This window comes from Alligator mississippiensis, chromosome 1 (genome assembly GCF_030867095.1).
Source record: "Alligator mississippiensis isolate rAllMis1 chromosome 1, rAllMis1, whole genome shotgun sequence".
Taxonomy (NCBI): Eukaryota; Metazoa; Chordata; order Crocodylia; family Alligatoridae; genus Alligator; species Alligator mississippiensis.
This window is the reverse complement of record NC_081824.1, coordinates 241,841,843-241,861,452: the sequence shown is the minus strand read 5'-3', so window position 1 is coordinate 241,861,452 and position 19,610 is coordinate 241,841,843. Positions and strand designations below refer to the sequence as shown.

The following is a 19,610-nucleotide window of genomic DNA, read 5'->3' as shown; positions in this document are numbered from 1 at the left end:
AGGGATTAAAAAGCCATGGAATGGAGTTAGCAGAGTGCCATATCTGTGACTGCTTACACCTTTCCACTGAAGTGGTTGTTACTGGTTACTGTCAGCTGAGATACTGCCCTGAGATTTAAGCCATTCTGACCAATTGCTGTTTCTACCTACTGTCCTGTGAGCCTTCGTAAAACCAAGCTGAGCTTTTGGCTAGTGGGATCTAATGTCTGTGACGGAAGGAAAAGCCAACAAAAGTGAGCCTTTCCATACTTCTCCTAAGGCAAGGTTTCAGTCCTTTTCCAGGAGGCCTGGGCTTTAAATATTTCCAGAACCACAGCATCAGAGTAAATGACTTGAGGTAGGACTATGCTGCCTCCAGGGTGCTGCCAAAAAAAATAGGGCCTGCCAAATTGCCACCTGTCCCATACACTGCAAACCTAGAAGTGAGGCAGGGAGGGTGCCCTGGGGATGCTTCTTGCCACTGCTCTCAAGAACGGTAAAGATGGATCTCAGTAGTGGCAGCAGGGGATATCCCCAGAACATCCTCATTGCCTCAGTTTTAGGTTAGGAGTGTGAGGCAGGGAACAGCAGGTAAGGCTTCATTTTTAGACAGTAGTAATAGAGGCTGTGTGAATTTATCAGTGACCTGATCAAAGATTTCCTGGAGAGGGAGATGAGATAGGTGCCTGACTGGAGCAGCGTTTTCCCTCATATGCAATCACAATCAGCTTAGTCAGGACCTTAGCATCAGTGCTCCATTTTTGAGGGAAAATTGCTACGGTCTTTGACCAATCACTTCTTGTGCCAGGGATGCTACTCTGACTCTAGTTGGGGAATCTGAAGTAACTTCTCTGTGTAGGCAGAGGGGAAAGTTATGAGGTCTGCCACTTTGTCTTGACTGGCCTGCCTGGCTGAGATTTCAGGGCAGGAAACACTTGTTCATGCTGACTTTTTACTGCTTCTGCACAGGCTAAAATTTGATGGGGCCTCTGACTCCCCAGACACAGATGAGGGGGGCAAAGAAGAGGATGAGGATGAAGATGAGGAATATGTCCCTGAGTGGCATGAAGAATATGATGACGAAGACCTCGATGATGACAATTTTACCTATGATGATGATGAGTCGGAAAATCTAGAGCGTGATTCCTTCTTTGATGATGATGATGATGATGATGAAGGATTCGACTAGAACTGGGTGCCCATACCCCAAAGCTGAGCTAAACTAAAGTGACACCATATTTCACCACTGCCCAGCCAGCTCTGACACCCTCCCCTAACCCCTTGCTTTGACTCAAGTCCCATTAGTGTCCTAAAGATGGGCAGGGTCTGTTAGTTGACAGTACAGAGGTTTTCTTTCTGGATTGGTTGCTCAGTGACTCCTGTTTGGCCATGCTTCTTGAGCACAGAAGCCACATGGACCTTACCCACTCCGGCAAGAAGGGGTTCACCACTACCTTTACTGCTGTTTTTGAGGCATCAAGGAGGTATCAGAGCATTTCAGCAGAGCAGCCTAGACAAGCCGTAGTTTTTCATTTAAGACTCCTTGGAGGATGGAGAGGCCCAGTGGGCCATTGTGCAAGAAAAGTACCTTGTACAGAACACCTGTCGCCTTCCCTGTGGCAGTCTGTTCCCACCTGCCCTGTTCCTGTAGTCTAGGCCCAGGCAGGGATGGTGCTGCACTGGGTTTATCAGTTCTTAGCTTCTAGGTTTTCTACCCAACTCAGTAACTGCTCAGTAGTAGCAGCAAGTGGGTTGTCATGGGTACAGTGTTTCCTAAGGGTCCATCCTGCTTCCCCCATCCTTTGGTGCAGTCTTCTTTCTAGCAGAGTTGTTGAAAATGCATCCCAAGTCTGAAGTTCTTCCTCCCATTACACTGAAATGCAGTGCAGACTGGTGTTAGGGGCTCCCAGCACAGGCAGGTGAGATGAAGACATCTGTGGTGCATTGCCTGGTAGCCTGAGTGACAAAACAATGTAAAGAACAGATGGTTTCCAGAGATGATTCTCAAACCAAATGTCTAAATTTGACCCAAAATATCCCCTCCAAAACTGCCCATTGGCTGTAGGTGCCCCCTGCCCCTCCCCCCACATCCCCAACCCCGCACCCCGTACTCTGAATGGACATGGCTTTGTCTGTTTCCTTCACAGAGGGGCAAGCTTTCTGTAACTACATTTTGTTCATTGCTGTTGGGGTTGTTGCCTTTTCTCCCATGAAATAGGACCCTGTCCAGAGCCAGCATGGGTTTGCAGGGTTAATGTATATATTGTATTATATAATATATATGCAGAAGCTGTTATTGTTCATAGATTATGCTTTATCTTTCTGTAAAGGAAAATTCATGAAAGATGGTGATGATACAATATCTGTTTATTAAAAATGTTTTTCTTTTAGTACTGGCCTCCATGCCATCATTTGGGAGAGATGTGGGTGGCTGCAGGCTCCAGAGATCTCTGTGCACATTAATTAAAAAAAAAAAATCTGCTATTTCACTAGCACACTCCAAAGGTGCCACGTTGTGCCACAAGACAGTTATTTGGCCAGTGTCATCCAGAGTGAGTTGCAGAGCTTAGGAGAAACCCAAATCTTCTGATGTCCAGTCTTGCCTTATGTGCCCACTCTGCAGTGATACTACCAGTGTTTTCCTGTGTTGGGACATACAGGATCAGAATCTCTCTCTCTATCCTCACTGGCCTTTTTAGGAAAGAGATACCTTCTAACTTCCTGTGGGAATCTGCACCTTGATGTGTGTAACATATATGCTTAATCTAGATATGCTAGTTCTTTTTGCTTATGGCTCTAACTCTCCCTCTATCTTCTTGGGTCATTGGTTTGCTACCAGCTTTCTCAGTTATGGGCAGGGGCACCTGCTAATTAAAGCAGACGTTCCCAGAATGACCATTTGAATACAAGGCTAGTGATGGGGCTGCCACCTAGCATGCTTGTCTTCCTCCTTAGATGAGTTTTCTGTCAGAATCACCTTTTCCAGCCATGGAAAATTACAAGGCTATGAATGACCTGGCTAATCTGTGGTCTGAAATCAATCAGCTAAAATCCAACAAGGACACATGCAAGGTCCTGCACTTGGGATGGAATAATTCCATGCACAAATACAGACTGAGGAATGACTGCTAGGCTGCAGTACTGCAGAGAAGGACCTGGGAGTTGCAGTGGACCGTAAGCTTAATACGAGCAAACAGTATGCTTTTGTTGCAAAAGAAGCCAACAGCACTCTCTTGCAAATCAAGGACAGTGATTCTTCTCATTTATTCAGTACTGGTGAGGACTTACCTGGAGTAGTGTGTTTTTTTTGGGCCCTGGACTTCAAGAAAAATGTAGACTGATTGTAGAGTCCAGTGGAGAGCAGCAAAAATGAAAGAACTAGGGTTATTTAGTCTGGAGAACAGAAGACAGGGGGGATTTGATAACAGTCTTCAAATACCTGGAGAGTAATTATAAAAAAGATGGGGACAGACTTTTCTGTGACTGCAAGGGACAGAATGAGAAGCAATGGTCTCAAACAGCAGAGAGAAAATGGAGGTTGGAGATTGGGAGGAACTTTCTGCCTCTGAGGATAGTCAAGCATTGGAACAGGTTACCTAGACAAGTTGTAGAATCCCATCCCTGGAAATTTTCAAGCACAAGTTAGACACAGGGATGATCTGGTAAGGGGCAATCCTGCCTTGAGCAGGGGGCTGAACTAGAGGTCTCTTTTAGCCCACTTTCCTGTGATCCTTACTTGATGTTTCAGCAGAAGTAGTATAGGAAACCCAATGTGGAATGCTATAGGTTTTACAGGGACTAGTGTTGGCTGAGCCATATGCTTAGGCCTCATAAGAATGAATAGAAAGTGCCAGTTGCTAAAACTCTTAAGAAACTTAGAACCTTAGTGTATGTTTTTCTACAAATAAATAGTTTCATCATTAAGGTAATCTGAAATTCCTTTTGAGAGCAGTATCTGAATTACACATGAATCAGACGGTTCATCTTCCATTTTATTGTCCCAAAACCACCCTGTTCTATAGATGAGAGATTACATGTGGTGGATCTTTCCAGAACATTGTAGGTCTACAGGGATAAAGCAAAAGGAGCAATCTAGTTTGTCAAGGGATTGAGGTGGGGAGCATAGGGTGCAGAGAGGGTGTCAAGCAGTTTCAGTGCAAAGGATTTGGGACTGGCCTACTTTATATATCACGAGCCCTTGGCAAATACCTTCCTGTTTGAATGGTTGCTCAGACCACATTGGTGCTTCCTGAGACATTCCCATTTGCAGAGCAGCAGTTTGGTCCTCAGTTTACACTTCTGCTAAATATCTTGGTGTCTAGAGCGGATTCATGTTTTGAGAAGTCAATTCTAAAGTTACAGTTTAGCACAGGGTTACCCAACTTCTGAGAAGGTGGGGGCTGCTTGCAGTACTGTGATGGTTCCCCTTGTCATGGGCATCTCCACACTATATTGAGCCAGTGCCCCTGTGCTGTGCTGTGCTGTGCTGTGCTGTGCTGGGGCCCCGGAAGCCCTTGAGTCTCCTTGGCTGTGGGCCAGGGGGAGGGAGGCAGGGCAAAAAAAGCAGAAGTTGAAGATGGGTGAGGAAGCCAAGAAATTCCAGTAGCAGCACCAACAAGGACACTCCTCCAGAAAGATGCATCGCGCGTTTGAAACAGCCACCCAGATACCACATGAATCGCACACTGCTGGTTATGACATGTCACCTCTCCCTCAAACCTATACAGAAAATCCTTAAACAATTGCAACCCATACTAGAAGGAGACCCAATTCTTAAAGCGATTTTCCCAGAACCACCCATCCTAGCCTTCAAGCAAGCACTGAACCTCAGTAACCTCATCACCAGAAGCAAACTTCTTACAGCCTAGAACACACCGAATGGATCCAGACCATGCCATGACAAGAAATACAAAACCTGCCAACACATCTCTTCCACCCCCACAATTACTACACCCTACAACAGGACCATCAGCATTCCTGGATCTTACAGTTGCACCTCCAGAAATGTAATATATCTCATCCAACACACCAAATGCCCTGATGGAAAATACATAGGAGAGACCAAACAACAACTGCGCACCAGAATGAAGGCACACTGGCAATCTATTAAAGATGAGAATATCCGATCACCTGTGGAGGCACATTTCTCACAAGAAAACCACTCTCTCTCCAATCTCTCAGTTCTAATCCTCAAAAGGAATTTACAAAACACTTTTCACAGACGAGCCTATGAACTTCACTTCTTCAACTTCCTAGATACAAAAAATCATGGACTAAATATAGACATTGGATTTATGATACATTATAACCTGCCTGACATCTGACTCCCCAGGTACCTCTCTACTATTTACCAGCTACATTCACCCCCCCTTCTCCTCCCCTGCCCAACCTGTCTCTCACCCATTGACTCCTCAATTTACATCTTCACTGACTGCCTTTCTTGCATGCATACCAGCTTCTGGCCTTGTTACTATTCATTCCATCTAGGAAGAGCACACAAAAACTGCAGATGCTTCCTCAGCCTGACAGAGGGTTTTTAAATCTGAAAGTTTGCTAAGAAAAAGTTTTCCAACTATTTAGGTTGGTCTAATAAAAGATATCAGATTCACCCAAAGAACCTTGCCTGCCAGTAGCAGCACCAGGAGCAGAAGAATGATGGAGGGAGCAGCAAAAACCATCAGTCCAATACTGGGAAGTTGCCATTTTTAATCTGTTTGTGTACATACACATCCCACTTCAGATAACTTCTAAGCAATACTTCATAGGTGGTAGGCAGTTAACTAGTTAAACCAGGACTGTCCAGCTGGTGGTCTACAGGTCACATGCAGCCTCAAGAGGCTAAGGCCTCAAACTCATTCTTGTGCCAGCAACAGGCTTGGTTGAAGTTTGTGAGTACTCACTCAATCTACCACTTGACCTACAACTTAACTTTTTAGCTGACTTGGTTGTATATGAGTGTTATGTAGCCTACTCAAACACATTAATGTGGCAGGTTCTTTCTGAAAGGCAACTTGGCCCTGTGACATATGACTCCTGTGACTCTTTTGGAGCAATCCCTCTGTACTAACATGAGCAATGTTAGTTAGCAATGAGTGCTCCCTGAGGAAAGCTACCCAGCTGGAGAAACAGCCTCATGTGAGAGAAGTATCCTGCTTCTTACCCAGTAGTAGTGATTCTGTAGTGTGTGGAGGTGACAAGGTTTCAGATCTTTTGCTGGGGATAGCAGTGTGGGTTTTACAGTAAACTGTTGTCTAATTGAAGTCCAAACTATGTCAACCCTGCTTAAAGGTTTGTGGGAGAAATGTGGGGCCAGGGAACACTGATCTTCCCTTTGATCAGTCCAGCCTAATGAGCTGTTTGTACAGTTCAGTAGGTCCCTGAAAAGGTAAGTGGATACATTCCCTTGTGTCTTCAGTGACAGTACCATGCCTGCCTCTGATGGGCAGGAAAAGTGGTTTTATTGCCTGGGAGAATCCCATATTCCAGGGAAATTCTTTGTTTCAAGGTTAGGAACAAGCAGGAGGTCAGGCTCCACAAATAGGAAGTAGATGCCCATGAGCTGGCCTCCGATACAGTACTGGGGCTCAGAATTGCTGCAGAACCGCTGTAGGTACAGTTTGTTCTTTAAGGATGCCAGCCACCTCTTCAGTACTGCAGAAGACCTCTGCAAAGCTCAGATCTGGGAGCCTTTTGAGCACATGCCACAAGGAAATCTGTTTTACTCCTTGCCTGTTCAGTTCAGAGACGTTAGAGCCTGATTTCAGTAATGGCCTGGCACTGGGATTTTGGACCAGTTTCTGGTTCCAGAGAGATTGCTTCTGTAGTGCTGGAAAAAAACATAGCCATATGCCCCAGATGCTCTGTGACCTCACTTCTAATATCTGTTAGGACTGGATCTGTTGGTCCAAAACCATTGCATCTCCAGGGCCAGGAATTGGGACTTCTGTGGCTCTGCCCAGAAGCAGTGAGCCACTAACTCCTCTGGCTACTTTCATGCTAGGCCCAGCATTTACTCATGCAGATATTTCATAGCTCCTAGCACCCTGATGAGCACAGCCACAGCTTCTTGCTTGGACCCTACCAGAGGCATAGCACCTCCTCAAAGGGCCTCCTCAACATTGGATCTTAAGACTATCTCCAGAGGACACATGATTTACAATTTAGCAGCACCATGGGTCATTCATGTTATTGTCAATGTGACCCTTTTAACTTGCACCCCATAAAACGTCAGCTGGTTCTGGGTATAGATCTTATTAATTGACATCCTCTTCCTCTACCTCTAATTTGCAGGTTCCTTCCTCCCCTGGTTTGAAAGGATTCCTCAGATTCAGGTTCCAGGATGGGAAATCTACCTGTGACTAGCACTTCCTCATCCTCGGATGCAGGGCAGATTGAAATTCACTGGGGCCTTGGGCTGGGCCTCCCCACCCTCGCCCCCCACCACAGCCTGGGGCCCCACCAACCCGCATCCTGCCCTGCAGCTGTGGGCTCTGTCCCCAGCTCACACAGCAGAAGCAGTGGCCATAACGGGATGCACTGCCCCCTGGGCCTGGGGCAGGAGCCATGGCCACCCCCGCCCACAGATTCACACTAGAGCCAGCACCAGGGTGTAGAGCCACTGCCTGCCAGGTGCATGTGGCATGGACGTAGCTGTGGGAGCAGCTCTTTGCCCCACCACAGCTCAGTCTGGCAGCAGCAATGCCCAGCAAGTGGCATCTGGGAGCCATGGCTGTGTCTCACATGCCCAGCTCAGCCCAGCCACCGGTTTCATCCACACCTAGGCAGGGGTCCCTGGGCCTAGGCCCAGCTGGCCTGTGTGTTAATTCACCTAGGCCTAGATGAGGTGGTTGTCCCTTCTCTACAATATGTATGTGTAACAGGATTGTGCCTCCAGGGGTGGCTGTGTCACCCCCTGGTGGCCACACAGCTCCTGATCTACTCAGACTCCCTGAATACCTTTCCTTTTCTCTTGCTTGCCACACCTTGATGTCATCAGCTAAGGTATAAAAAAGGAGGCTTCCCCTGAGCCCCAGGTTATGCCTGTGCCCTTGTTTCAGATAGTTCACTCCTCTTGGACCCTGCAGTTACTGGTCACACCTCTTGAGAGGTAAGAGAGACCTCCAGGCCCATGCAGACCTTAAGTTCTCTTTGTGGTCTTCTTCTACCCCTTTAGCCACATCCATGCCTGGCAAATGTTACCCATTATCACCTCAGGCCATTTCAAGATCAACATGACCTTGTTGGCGTGTCTCCTTTCCAGCTTTGGCCCCTTTTATATATCTGGGTGCCTCCTAGATGAGGTCTATTATGTTAAACCTAGCTTCTGTGCCCCAGACCTGAACTTCCCACCTTGGGCACTGGGCCCCCGGCTCTTGTCTCTGTCCCTTGTCTCTGTCCCTCTTGGGCTACAACAGCTTGTATCCTTCTCTGGCAGGCCCAAGCCTCATGCCTCCCTGACACCTTAGAACCTCTGGTCCTGCCAGCACCTTGAGCCTGACCCCTGGCAGGGCTTAAAGTAACCACATGCCCCTTGGCCACCAATGGGACCTCCACATCTTTTTTTTTAGTCCCACCTGGTCCACCAGTTTAAACCACAAACTGAAGTATAAGCCTTCTGGCTGTAATAAAATTCTATACTCACTGGGTATGCCAAACTCTATCCTATGTCCTGACTCTCTGCAAGCCTTCTCCTCTTTGCCTGTAATCCCCATGGCAACAGTTTCCCTTCTTTTAGGGCTGCCACAGGTCTGCAGAGCTCTTCACCCTTCAGTCTCTAGGGGAAGACTGCCCTCTTGGCTCAGGCTTTGGGCTTATATTCCTCCCAGGCTGCGTATCATTCTGATCAGGTGACCTATTAGCTGCTCTGATCACAGGGCTATTTATTGACCCCAGCCTTGCTGTGTCTTTGTCTGGTTCACAAATTCTTCTTTTAAAGGACCCCCTTCCCTTTCCCCATGACAGGGTTAGAATTCCATGTTACAGATGGATGACTTGAGGAGTTTCTAGGACCTAATGAGAAGGATTGCTCAGATGCTACATATTCCCTTTGAGAAGTCTGGTGAGTTGTCACATGGACTGGTAGATATACTGCAGCAGACTGTTCTCAGCCTGTACACAAAAGCCTCATTTATAGGGAGGGTACCTTGACTAAGTAATTCTGGACAACACTTATTTGTTCCATGCCAACTGCTGGGAGTGTGGACAAGTGGTATCTGGTTGCTTTGCAGAAGTGAGTGCTTTTATTCACTCCTTCCCCCCCCCCCCCCCCCCAATGCTACTGTGGTGAATGAGAAAGAATTTAGTTCATTCTGCTCTGAAGGATAGGGAGTCCAAGAGGTTCAACTTTCTGGTAAGGAAATCATACTCTCCTGTTAGTCTTCAAGTTAGGGTAGTTAATGCGCAGGGCCTGACTGCATGATACAACTTTTGTATAGATGAGTACCTTCCAGCCTTTTCTAACAACTTGCCAACTTGAAAGCAAGGACTTTTTTCATGATATCTTTTATTGGACCAGCTATATATTGGGAGAGATTTTAGACAAGCTTTCAGGCAGAAGGAACCCATCTTCAGCTCTTGAAAAGCAGCAGACACAGCTTGAGCCTGTATAAAATTCCATATGTAAATAAAAATAAACTGTCTTCTTAAAGGAATAGAGAAGGGCTACAAAACAGGAGCAAAGAGACTCTTATAAGGAATAGCTAAAAGATAATTGAAATGCAGTAGAAAAGATAGCTGGATTCATGGAAGATCAAGAGGGATGAGGATTGTTATCACCTGTGGAGTGCAGAATTATTAGCAGAGATCTCAGGTAGATTGGAATGAGCCATAACATTTGACCTCATGATTTATAATCAGTTGTCTGCGTTTTTACTGTTCTATAAAGTTGGTCAAATAAAAGATACCATTACCTCTCACATGTTTCTTGGACCATCACAGCTACAGCATCATTCCAATATTACCACAACTTGAAGAATGCTTTTATGGCCCTCATCTCTGAAAAGTAGTCAGCACCCCCCTGCAGTCTGGTGCAGTAGATACTGTTTTAATGGGATCCCACCTCTAAGAGCATCTGTGGTGCTCCCCAGTGATTACATTAATCCTGCTCTTCCCCCCCCCCCCCCCCCCCCCCCCCCGCCCCTGCTCTGGCTTTCCAGTGTACCCACCCTGTCCTTGCCTGCCATGTTTTGAGGATATTAAAACTTATGAGGCTGCCCCCAGAAGCAAGAGTGAGTCATGAAGTGCTTTGCTGTGCCCTGCTGATCATCAAGCTGTCTTGGTTTCATCCAATCTTTCAGGGCAACTGCCTGAGTATGGCATCACACTTCCCCTGGCCTCAGGCAGGTCCCTTTCCTAGTCTTTCTCTATCTCCTACTGCTCTGGGTAAGAGTGATCTAGAAAGTGCTCCTTCCACTGTACATTGATGGTGGAGCTGTCTTTAAAGAGTTTTTTTCACCTTGGGCATCTGAGGGATGGCTCTTTGTGTGCTTGGGCCATAGATAAATTTGGCTGCACCAAAGAAGCATGTCATGGCTGTCGGCGGACTATTGAATCTCCTTTGTTTTGTCCCCAAACTACTTGTTCTTTCTCTGTTGAATTTTCCTCTGGGTCTTGGCTTTGTCACAACCCAATGATTTTAGTGCCTCGGCACGATAGAATTTTCCCGCCACATGAGAGTCTCTGTGCACAGCAAAAGTTTTCTGCTGTAACAGAAAACTCCGGTGTGCAAGAGAGTTCCCGCCATTCGTATGCAAATTTGTGTCCCACTATTGGCCAGTTCTAAATTATTCCTATGTGGCGGCTAGCGATTGGCTTGTTAGCCATATAAAATTCTGTGCGACTTCTGCCCAAGTCGGAGAACTTTGAGCACGCTGCAGAGTGCCTTTGAAGATTCCTGACTCGTGGCTGAGCTGGTCGATAGCCTGATCACCTATCGATCCTTCTCCCCGTCGCCGAGCGCCATCCCTCGACGTACCCTTTCCCTGCCGGCCTGATTCGTGTACGGATTCGCTGGCCTGAGCCTTGCCAGCTGGAGCAACTCGTGTAGTTGTTTAAGCGACTGGACCACCTGCGTCATGGCTACTAGCGGCGTAAGTAAAGCTTTTTGCAACCAATACGCTTTGTCTGCCTCTCCATTCACCAGCCCGCCCAACGACCGAATAATTTCTAAATCACCTCAAGTCGGCTCCAGCAGTCTGAGACAGGCTTTGATGTGGCAATAATGTCTTGTTTTTGTTTGGAGTTGATGTGATTCTACCCAGCCTTGAATGCTCTCCTTTTAATGTCAGTGATAGCTAGGATTTCCCCATCATTCTCATGAAACAGTCCTGATATTTCTTTATGGAGAAGCCTAGAGAGTCTTTGAATGCTTCATGGATGCTTTTCTTGAGACTCTCCCAGTGAAAAGTGGTGTCAAGATCATAAGGAAAGTTGGAGAGTTTCTCAGTGAGGCACTGCTGGAGACTTTTAGCAGGCACTTTTAAGCACTGGATAGTGAAGTTCTTCCCTGGTTGTTTGTTTTGCTTATGCTGTTTTGGGGCAATACCAATGGACATGATGAAACATATCAAACGCTGACTGTCCGGCAGTCATCTTCACTGGCCATAGCTCTGATGATATAGACATTGTTATGGTTCCCAACACAAAGTATAAATGTTTTGAGTGGAAGCGCATCCATGATTCCATTTGTTGCTTTGGTGGAATAAGGTGTTTGTGATGATGAGGTCTGTGGCAGAAAGCCACCTTTGTCTCTCCCCAAAGTCTCTGCTCTGTGACAATTTGATAAGGATGGGCCCAGCAGAGAGACACATCCTTACCTTTCCTTACCCTATCTCTCCAGGTAACCTGAGCTGGATAAATTCCTGAGGGAGGGGGGAAACCTGCTCCCTCTGCCTATGTGACGAGTATCACATACCTGAGTGAGGGGCTTCCTTCCTGGTGGGCTAGAGTCTGCCCAGCAACTAGTGATGTATTTCAAATTGGTTGGCTGACAGCCAACAGGTGCTGACCTCCATTGGACCAGGTAAATGAGGTCACAAGGGCTATATAAGTTTAGGACTGCCCAGGAGGAGGGGGGCAGCAGCCATGAGGGATACTCAGGAACAAAGAAGAGCTGTGCCATCTGAAACTTGTTCTCTGTCTCAAAACTCATGTTCAAGGAACTGCTTGCCTCCAGAGAGAATCTCCAGCAGCCTCTGGATGATACCTGTTGTCATTACCCAATGATTGTGTGCGCACTTCGGCACTGCAGAATTATTTCCCGCCACATGGAGCTTTCTTTGCACAGTGTAATTCTCAGCTGCAGAGAGAAAACCCCGGTGCAAAGGAGTTCCCGCCGCTCGCATGCAAATTTGTGTCCCATTATTGGCTGTTTCTAAATTATTCCCACGTGGCGGCTAGCGATTGGCTTGCTAGCCGTATAAGAGGCTTGAGCAGTTTCCGCCCAAGTCGCAGATCTCCGAGAATCTCAGGAGGATCCTGAGTACACCAATTCCGAGAATTCCGGGAGAAATCTGAGAGAATTCCGGCAAGGAGTCCATGATTACCTCGTGGATTTCTACGTAAATCTCAGACCAAATGGTGGTTTGATCAGCCATCAAGAATCTTTCCCCATCACCGGACGATCCTTGACGTACCCCTGCCCTGCGTGCTCGTTGAGAGTCACAGCTCGGACTCTCGTATCGGTTCAGAGAGCTCTCATCGTGTTTGTTTTGCGGAGCCTAGCAAACTCCGCTCGTGTGTCTTCGGTGGAGCCTAGCAAACTCCACTTGTGTTTGTCTGTAACTGCAACTCAAGCAAGTTTTCCTGCCTGCACCGCAACCACCTACGGTGTAAGTAAAATAATCTTTAATCAACCTCCACGCGTCAGTGCCTAATTCTAGTTCGCCGTGCCGACTTCCCCGGCCCACGTGCCTGGGCTGCTGGCCCCAGCCCCTCGGCCTCGACATGGCAACGAGGATGGGATACGGGGAAAGCATGATAGAACTAGAATTAGTTGAGAACTGCCCTTGGCGAAGTGGGAAACGCAATGTAGCAAGCGTCGTGGAACTGGAGGCGCATATCGCTTACCACCAGGCGGGCGGAATGGGTGAAAGGTTTATCAGCGGACGCCTTTCGCTGAAGGGAGAAGAGGGAGCTTCCGAAGACGGAGCCCCAAGAGAGAGGGAAGTGTATCTTCACCCCGTGGCATTCGGGTGTATAATGAATAATGAACGGGTCCTGTTTAGGCCCCTCGACACTGTGTCCCTCGCCAGAGTCAACCCGGCAGGCGCGGTAAACCTGACCCTCACCCAGGAGCGTGCCCGTTGCCTAAGATATGCTCGGGAGAGTGAAGAACCGGTGCCGATCGACCGGTTCGCCCCCTTTATGGTGGTGTCTAAATTGAGGGGTTGCGAGCGTCTATCTGAGCTCCGCGAAGATCTGGAGACGGAGGGACGCGCCGCAGATGAGAGGGTGGCCCCAAAGTACGACAATGGGAGAATGTTAACTGCAACATTTCGTACTATAACTGATTTGATGCAAAAAAATGCAAGTTTAAGAGCCCAGCTGCATATGGCCGTTCAAGCAGTCAAAGAAGCGGCTGTGAAAGAAAATCTTGAGACGCCACGCCAAGATGGCGCTGAGCAGGAGAGAGACCGCGTGGAAGAACCGGAAGAGAAGGGATGGAGCTTCGGGGGAGCATGTGAGAGTTCAGCCTGCAGCCCCGCCCACCGACGCGGCGTCACTTCCGGCAACCACGCCTTCTTGTCGACGGAAGGGAGAATCGAGCGGAGGAGTGCATCCGCCCCTCCTGCCTGAAACAATAACAGCGCTGACTCCCGAAGTAACAGCTCGTCCTGTAGCCACAATCAACCCAGTGACTGATGCACAGGGTGCAGTTTGCGCTGCCACCTGTCGCACTCATGTTTGGGCGGAGCTACAAGAGCTTTACGAAAAATCTGAGATGGAATCTGACGACGCTATAGTCTCATGGTTAGGACTCATGTCCATGGAGTTTGAGTAATCTTCTGCGTCAGTTGTCACGACTGCGTATCCTGATGGAGCCAAGAATATCCAGTGATCGGGAACATCGACACCCGACTAAGGCTCAAGGCACAAAACATCGCGAATCCGATCTTCCACCGTTGCCACAGAGAACACCAGAGGAGCGATTCATGTTTGGATTCCTCCTACAGCATTCTGGACTCAGTAAACGGCAACTTCGGATTTTGGGAATCGCAGGCCAATGGCGACTGGCCTATGAGTTGGGTTTTCATTATTTGGAAGAGCTAGACGATGGCTCCTCGACGATTTCATCTAGTTGATCATGCAAGAGAGAGTTGGCTCCACTCTAGCCATGTTTAAACACCTGTATTATATGTTTTGGGAAAGTGGTAGTGCATTTAACTAACCGCCCTATTGTGTGCAGGTTTTTGTAAATATTTTGATATACGTTAACTTATTTTCTGAGAGTTTTGTTTACAGGTTCAGGACTCAGAGTGCGTGGCGGAGAGAAGCCCTGAGAAACAGAGGGACAACATCATCGGCAAAAGCAAGGGCTTGACGCGCGCCTTCGCCATGACGCCCACTGAAGCCCTGATCGTGCAGTTTTTTGTTATGAATCTGGTTATGTGTGCATGTGTATTTGCCGGCTATTATTTAATTCGATCCCTAGAAAAGGAACTTTTTATGTTAGCTAATTTTGTGTTTACCCGTTTCTTTGCATGGTGCAATTCTCAGCTGCCGAGAGAAAACCCCGGTGCAAAGGAGTTCCCGCCGCTCGCATGCAAATTTGTGTCCCATTATTGGCTGTTTCTAAATTATTCCCACATGGCAGCTAGCGATTGGCTTGCTAGCCGTATAAGAGGCTTGAGCAGTTTCCGCTCAAGTCGGAGATCTCCGAGAATCTCAGGAGGATCCTGAGAACCCCGATTCCGAGAATTCCAGGAGAAATTCGAGAGAATTCTGGCAAGGAGTCCACGATTACCTCGTGGATTTCTACGTAAATCTCGGACCAAATGGTGGTTTGATCAGCCATCAAGAATCTTTCCCCGTCACCGGATGATCCTTGACGTACCCCTGCCCTGCGTGCTCGTTGAGAGTCACAGCTCGGACTCTCGTATTGGTTCAGAGAGCTCTCATCGTGTTTGTTTTGTGGAGCCTAGCAAACTCTGCTCGTGTCTTCGGTGGAGCCTAGCAAACTCCACTTGTGTTCGTCTGTAACTGCAACTCAAGCAAGTTTTCCTGCCTGCACCGCAACCATCTATGGTGTAAGTAAAATAATCTTTAATCAACCTCCACGCGTCAGCGCCTAATTCTAGTTCGCCATGCCAACTTCTCCGGCCCATGTGCCCGGGCTGCTGGCCACAGCCCCTCGGCCCCGACACTTGTGAGTAAGCTATCTGAGATCTAACTAGATATATAGCTTGCAGTAACTCAGGTTCGAGATCAAAGGCTACCCCAGCCACAGGAGTTTGCTCTATAGGATTTCTCTGATATTGCTTTACCCTGTACCCTATTCTAACCCTACCCTCTGTAACCAATAAAGTTCTCCTTTGTACCTAGCATAGGAGACTTATTGGGAGTGGGTCTAAATTATGCCTTGGGGTCCCCTTGGTTCAGCGGACTAAGGGAGACTATCCTTTTTGGCCCCCGACTTGAGGAAGTGCCCCAAGTTCTTGTATTGGGTCAGGTACCTATAGGACTATTAGGCCTGTGTTTCCCTAAGGACACAGGCCCCAGACAGTCCCTTCTCAGGGTGGTGGCAGCACATGTTACCCCTGGACTCTGCGGTGGGGCTTGAAAGGGGGTCTGCCAGGGCTTAGGCGCCCCTGGAGAGACATGTGGAGTCTGGAAGGTGGACGGGCGTGGTGAGGTGGGAGGCTCAACGCAGGAGCTCCCCCTACTGGCCTGCCACAAGTTCATGTTCTGAACAATTGCTCGGGAGAAGAATTCCATTTAAACTGTCTTTTCCAACCCTTCCTTTCCAAGTGTTCCTTTCCATAGCTCAGAGTCTTTGCTCACTCTAGCATTGAAATCTCCAATAAATATCTTATCTTATTTGACAGGATTTGGTCAAGTTTACAGTAAACTTATTTTGTTTCATTATCTGCATCAAGGGTCTGATGACTACTGCATGTTAACTGTTGGTCAGTTGAAGATGAAAGATCATGAGTCACTTGTAGATTCCAACTAGAAATTCCAGCATCTGAGTAACAATCTTGGTCTTGATACCAAAACCAATGGTGTGGACATGCCTTTTTCAGCTTTTCTTTTCTGTCACAGGGCACTAAGGTTCCTACTCCTTTAAGGGCAGAAACTGCCTACAGACAGGGCCCTAGCAGTGCAGGTTACTATGACAGCAGGCTAATGAGGGAATTAGTTTGCACCTGTACCCAGTCAGCTGAATGGAAGAAGGCAGGGTCCTGGGTACATATCAACCCTAGGGCTGGGACCAGAGAGTGAGTTCTCTGGCAGCAGCCAAGAGGGAAGGAGCTCTCATAGAGGAAGCTAACTAGAGATGCTTGACTGCCTGTTCTGCTTCTGGTAGGATTGTAACCTGGGCGGTACTCCAAAAGGTACCCCCTCTCCAATTGAAGGGATCAAAGCAGGTGCACAAGTGCTGTGGGAGGTGTAGGGACTCTCCTCCCCCTATAGAGCAGAGCCAGACCACCACTGGGGACTTAACCATATACCTTTTAATGAGGGAACAATACTGGGGACATAACAGGCATAATCAGGAGATATAGTGGACACTACAATGCCCTGAGGGGGCAGGATTCAACAATGATTAGACACTTACAATCATTGACAAAAGACAGGGTTAACAAAATATAAAACACAAACAGAGCAAACAATACTGGTTGGGGAAATATAAAAAAAAGCGCAAAATACAAAATGTCAAAGGACAAAGAAATATAGGGCCTAGGTACCTGGAAGGGGAGAAAGGGGGAAAACACAGTGGCCCCTTTCCACTGAGAGAAGGAATTTCTCCTTGTTAGCTCACTCACCCAAGACACCAAAGCTGGGACTTGAATTTGGATCTCCCATGTGGCAGAAACACTGCCACACAGCCACCAGTGCTGCTACTGCTCCAAGCTCCTAGGGGTCTTGACCTTCCTGGAGCCCTGGCCTCATGTCAAGCTTCCTGGCCTCTGATTGGAGGAGCTGGAAGCTGAGCTAGGAATCCCTCAGGTCGCTGCTCAGATCCTTGCTGGAGCAGGGAAGCCTCTCGTGCTGGCCACAGCCTCTCATAGGGGATCCTGGAGCCCAGTAGAAAGCCTCTCCTGCCGGTCACATGCTGTGCTGCTGAGGGTTCAACTGCTGCCTGCAGGTCCTGCTCCTTCAGGCTCTTCTGAGGCAACTGCTCCCGCCCCACTGGCTCAGCTCTTGCCAGCTCCTTCCTCATAGTCCCTCACTGGTCTTTTCCCTGAGTCAGCTGTGCTGTCCCTTTTATCCCCCTCCAGGTGACCCAAGGGGCCAATCAGGGGACATGAGGGGTGAGTCTCTGGGGCCTGATTGGTGAGGAAAGGGAATCCCAAGTCCTCCAATCATCTTTTGCCCTTTCAAATCCCCTGGACTAGGTCACTGCCAGCCAGCCCGTCACAGGATTAAGGGGCTATAGGAGCTCATAGGTACTGGTAGGGCAGGAGGCCCAGTAAATTGAGAGAGAAGCTTGTCTTCTAAAAGGGGTTAGTGTATGGACCCTATGTTATGGTTGTGTTGTAGCCCAGGGGCTTATGCTTTTTGTTGTTATTTACACTGGTGGACTGGGCTGAGGCTATTGTGGGAGGAGGAGGCCTCATTAGGGCACACTACAGTGTGGAGACCCCAGCACCAGAGGGTGCAGTGATAGAGGGAGAGCAGACCCCAGTGATAGAGAGGGCGCAGTGACAGGGGGAAAGCAGACCCCACTGCCAGAGGGCACGGTGATAGTGGGAGAGCAGACCCCAGCACCAGAGGGCGCAGTGACAAGGGGGTGAGAAGACCCCAGCACCAGAGAGGGTACAGTGACAGGGGGAGAGCAGACCCCAGTGCCAGAGGGCATAGTTACTGTGGACAGACAAAGCTGAGGCCTCAACACAAGAAGACAACATCTGCATAACATCTGTGAGGCACAGGGCACGATAAAGGGGTGGTTTTGGAGTCATGCATGTAGCCCATAAGGGTCGGGGGTATCGTAAGGCACCTCCCCAGTGTGGGACCCAATAAAGGGACCCAATCCTACAGAGTTTAGGGGAGCCTGTCATGACTGTGACTGAGCAGCAACTGAAGTGCAGCCTCCCACTCCATCATTTATATCAGCAAGACATGGCAGGAAAGGTTAGTAGGCGCCTGTAGGGCAGAGCTGGCATGGTTACAGTACCCTAGGGACATCACAGCCATCCCAGGGGTGGCTGTATCATGACAGTTTCTAAAAAAGGTGTAGCCACCTGCATGCTGTTTGATCTGCCCCTCTCCTGTGTACGTGGTCTCACTAAGTACAGCAATGTCAATATCAAACTGTGACAGTTCTCTGGCCCTGAGTACCGTCCTTCACTCCAGTTGCTCACTGTTAGGGTTGTTCATCAGAGTGTGGTTGTTCCAGGTTGTGAACTTCATTACTTGATTTGGACTGCAGTTAGAGTGATCCCATTGTATGCAGTTTTCCAGTTGCATGAAATGAGACAGACCATGTTAGGGCACCTTTTCTAGCATCTGACTCATTAGGGGTGAGCAGAGTGGATCCTAGATAGGTCTTCTCAGTCATGATTGCTGCTGCTGGATTGCATACCTATCTCAGTTCCAAGTGGCCATTCTGTCAAACCTGTCATTACCCCCAAATTTGGGCTCGGATCTTACTCAACAGATTCTTTTGCTTAGTAATTAGTTTCTTTTTGTTGATCATTTTAAATTACTCTTGGGGAACTTCCATACCACTGCAAATGACCTTTTCTTACCAATCTGATCAAAAGGCTCTAGGGTGTGATCTCTCGGAACTCAGGATATTTGCTCTTTGTAAAAGACTTCTAAAGATAAAATTCAGAAGTTAAGACTTTAAACAAAGTCAGGACCTTTTGCACGTAGTCCAAAACAATGAGCTAGATAAGGAGATAAATCTTTTCTTCTTCCTGAAACTGGCTAATGGGCAACCATCACAAACATCCAAACTATTTCATTCAATATGACAGGGGAGTGGGAAGGGGGGAGCGGGGTGGGGTTTGCAGTGGGCCAAGCACTCCGGCCAGTAGTGGGGAGGCTGTAAACCCCCCCTGGTCCTGGCCGGCTGCAAACTTCACACCCACTCTGCTGCCGGCCAGCTGCAACCCCACCCCCACCTCCTGTGGGGTGCTCTGCCACCCCACCAGTTTGAGTTCACCAGCCATGCCTGATGGAGACAGTTCCCCACCCAGCCTGGAGGTGACTCAGACCTGCCACTGATTGGGACATTTCCCAGCCAGCCCCAGGCTGCTCAGGGATGCATGTGCAGCCTGGAGATGGCTGGGAGCTGTCTTGTTTCTGGCACTCCCCACAGCTAGCTCTGGGCTGCACATGATGACTACCCTGCACAGCCTGGGGCTGACTGAGAGCTGTCCCAGTCAGGGCAGGTCCCAGCCCCATTCCCCCATTGGGTGATTGAGGCATGGGGCTTGGAAAGAGCTGCAGGGGTGGGGTAG

General features: G+C 48.4%; 1 protein-coding gene across 5 annotated transcripts in view; it reads left to right on the top strand.

Annotated features, from left to right (window-relative positions):
- The window catches only part of LOC102568024 (cullin-9), an 80,494-nt gene extending 78,125 nt beyond the window's left edge, over window positions 1–2,369 (top strand). For all 5 annotated transcript variants that reach the window (XM_059720351.1, XM_059720352.1, XM_059720353.1 and 2 more), the window contains one exon: window positions 949–2,369. In XM_059720351.1, the coding sequence (XP_059576334.1) occupies window positions 949–1,168 (220 nt within the window). In that variant the 3' untranslated portion in view covers window positions 1,169–2,369. The remainder of the gene's footprint in view (window positions 1–948) is intronic.
- Window positions 2,370–19,610: the final 17,241 nt, after the last annotated feature.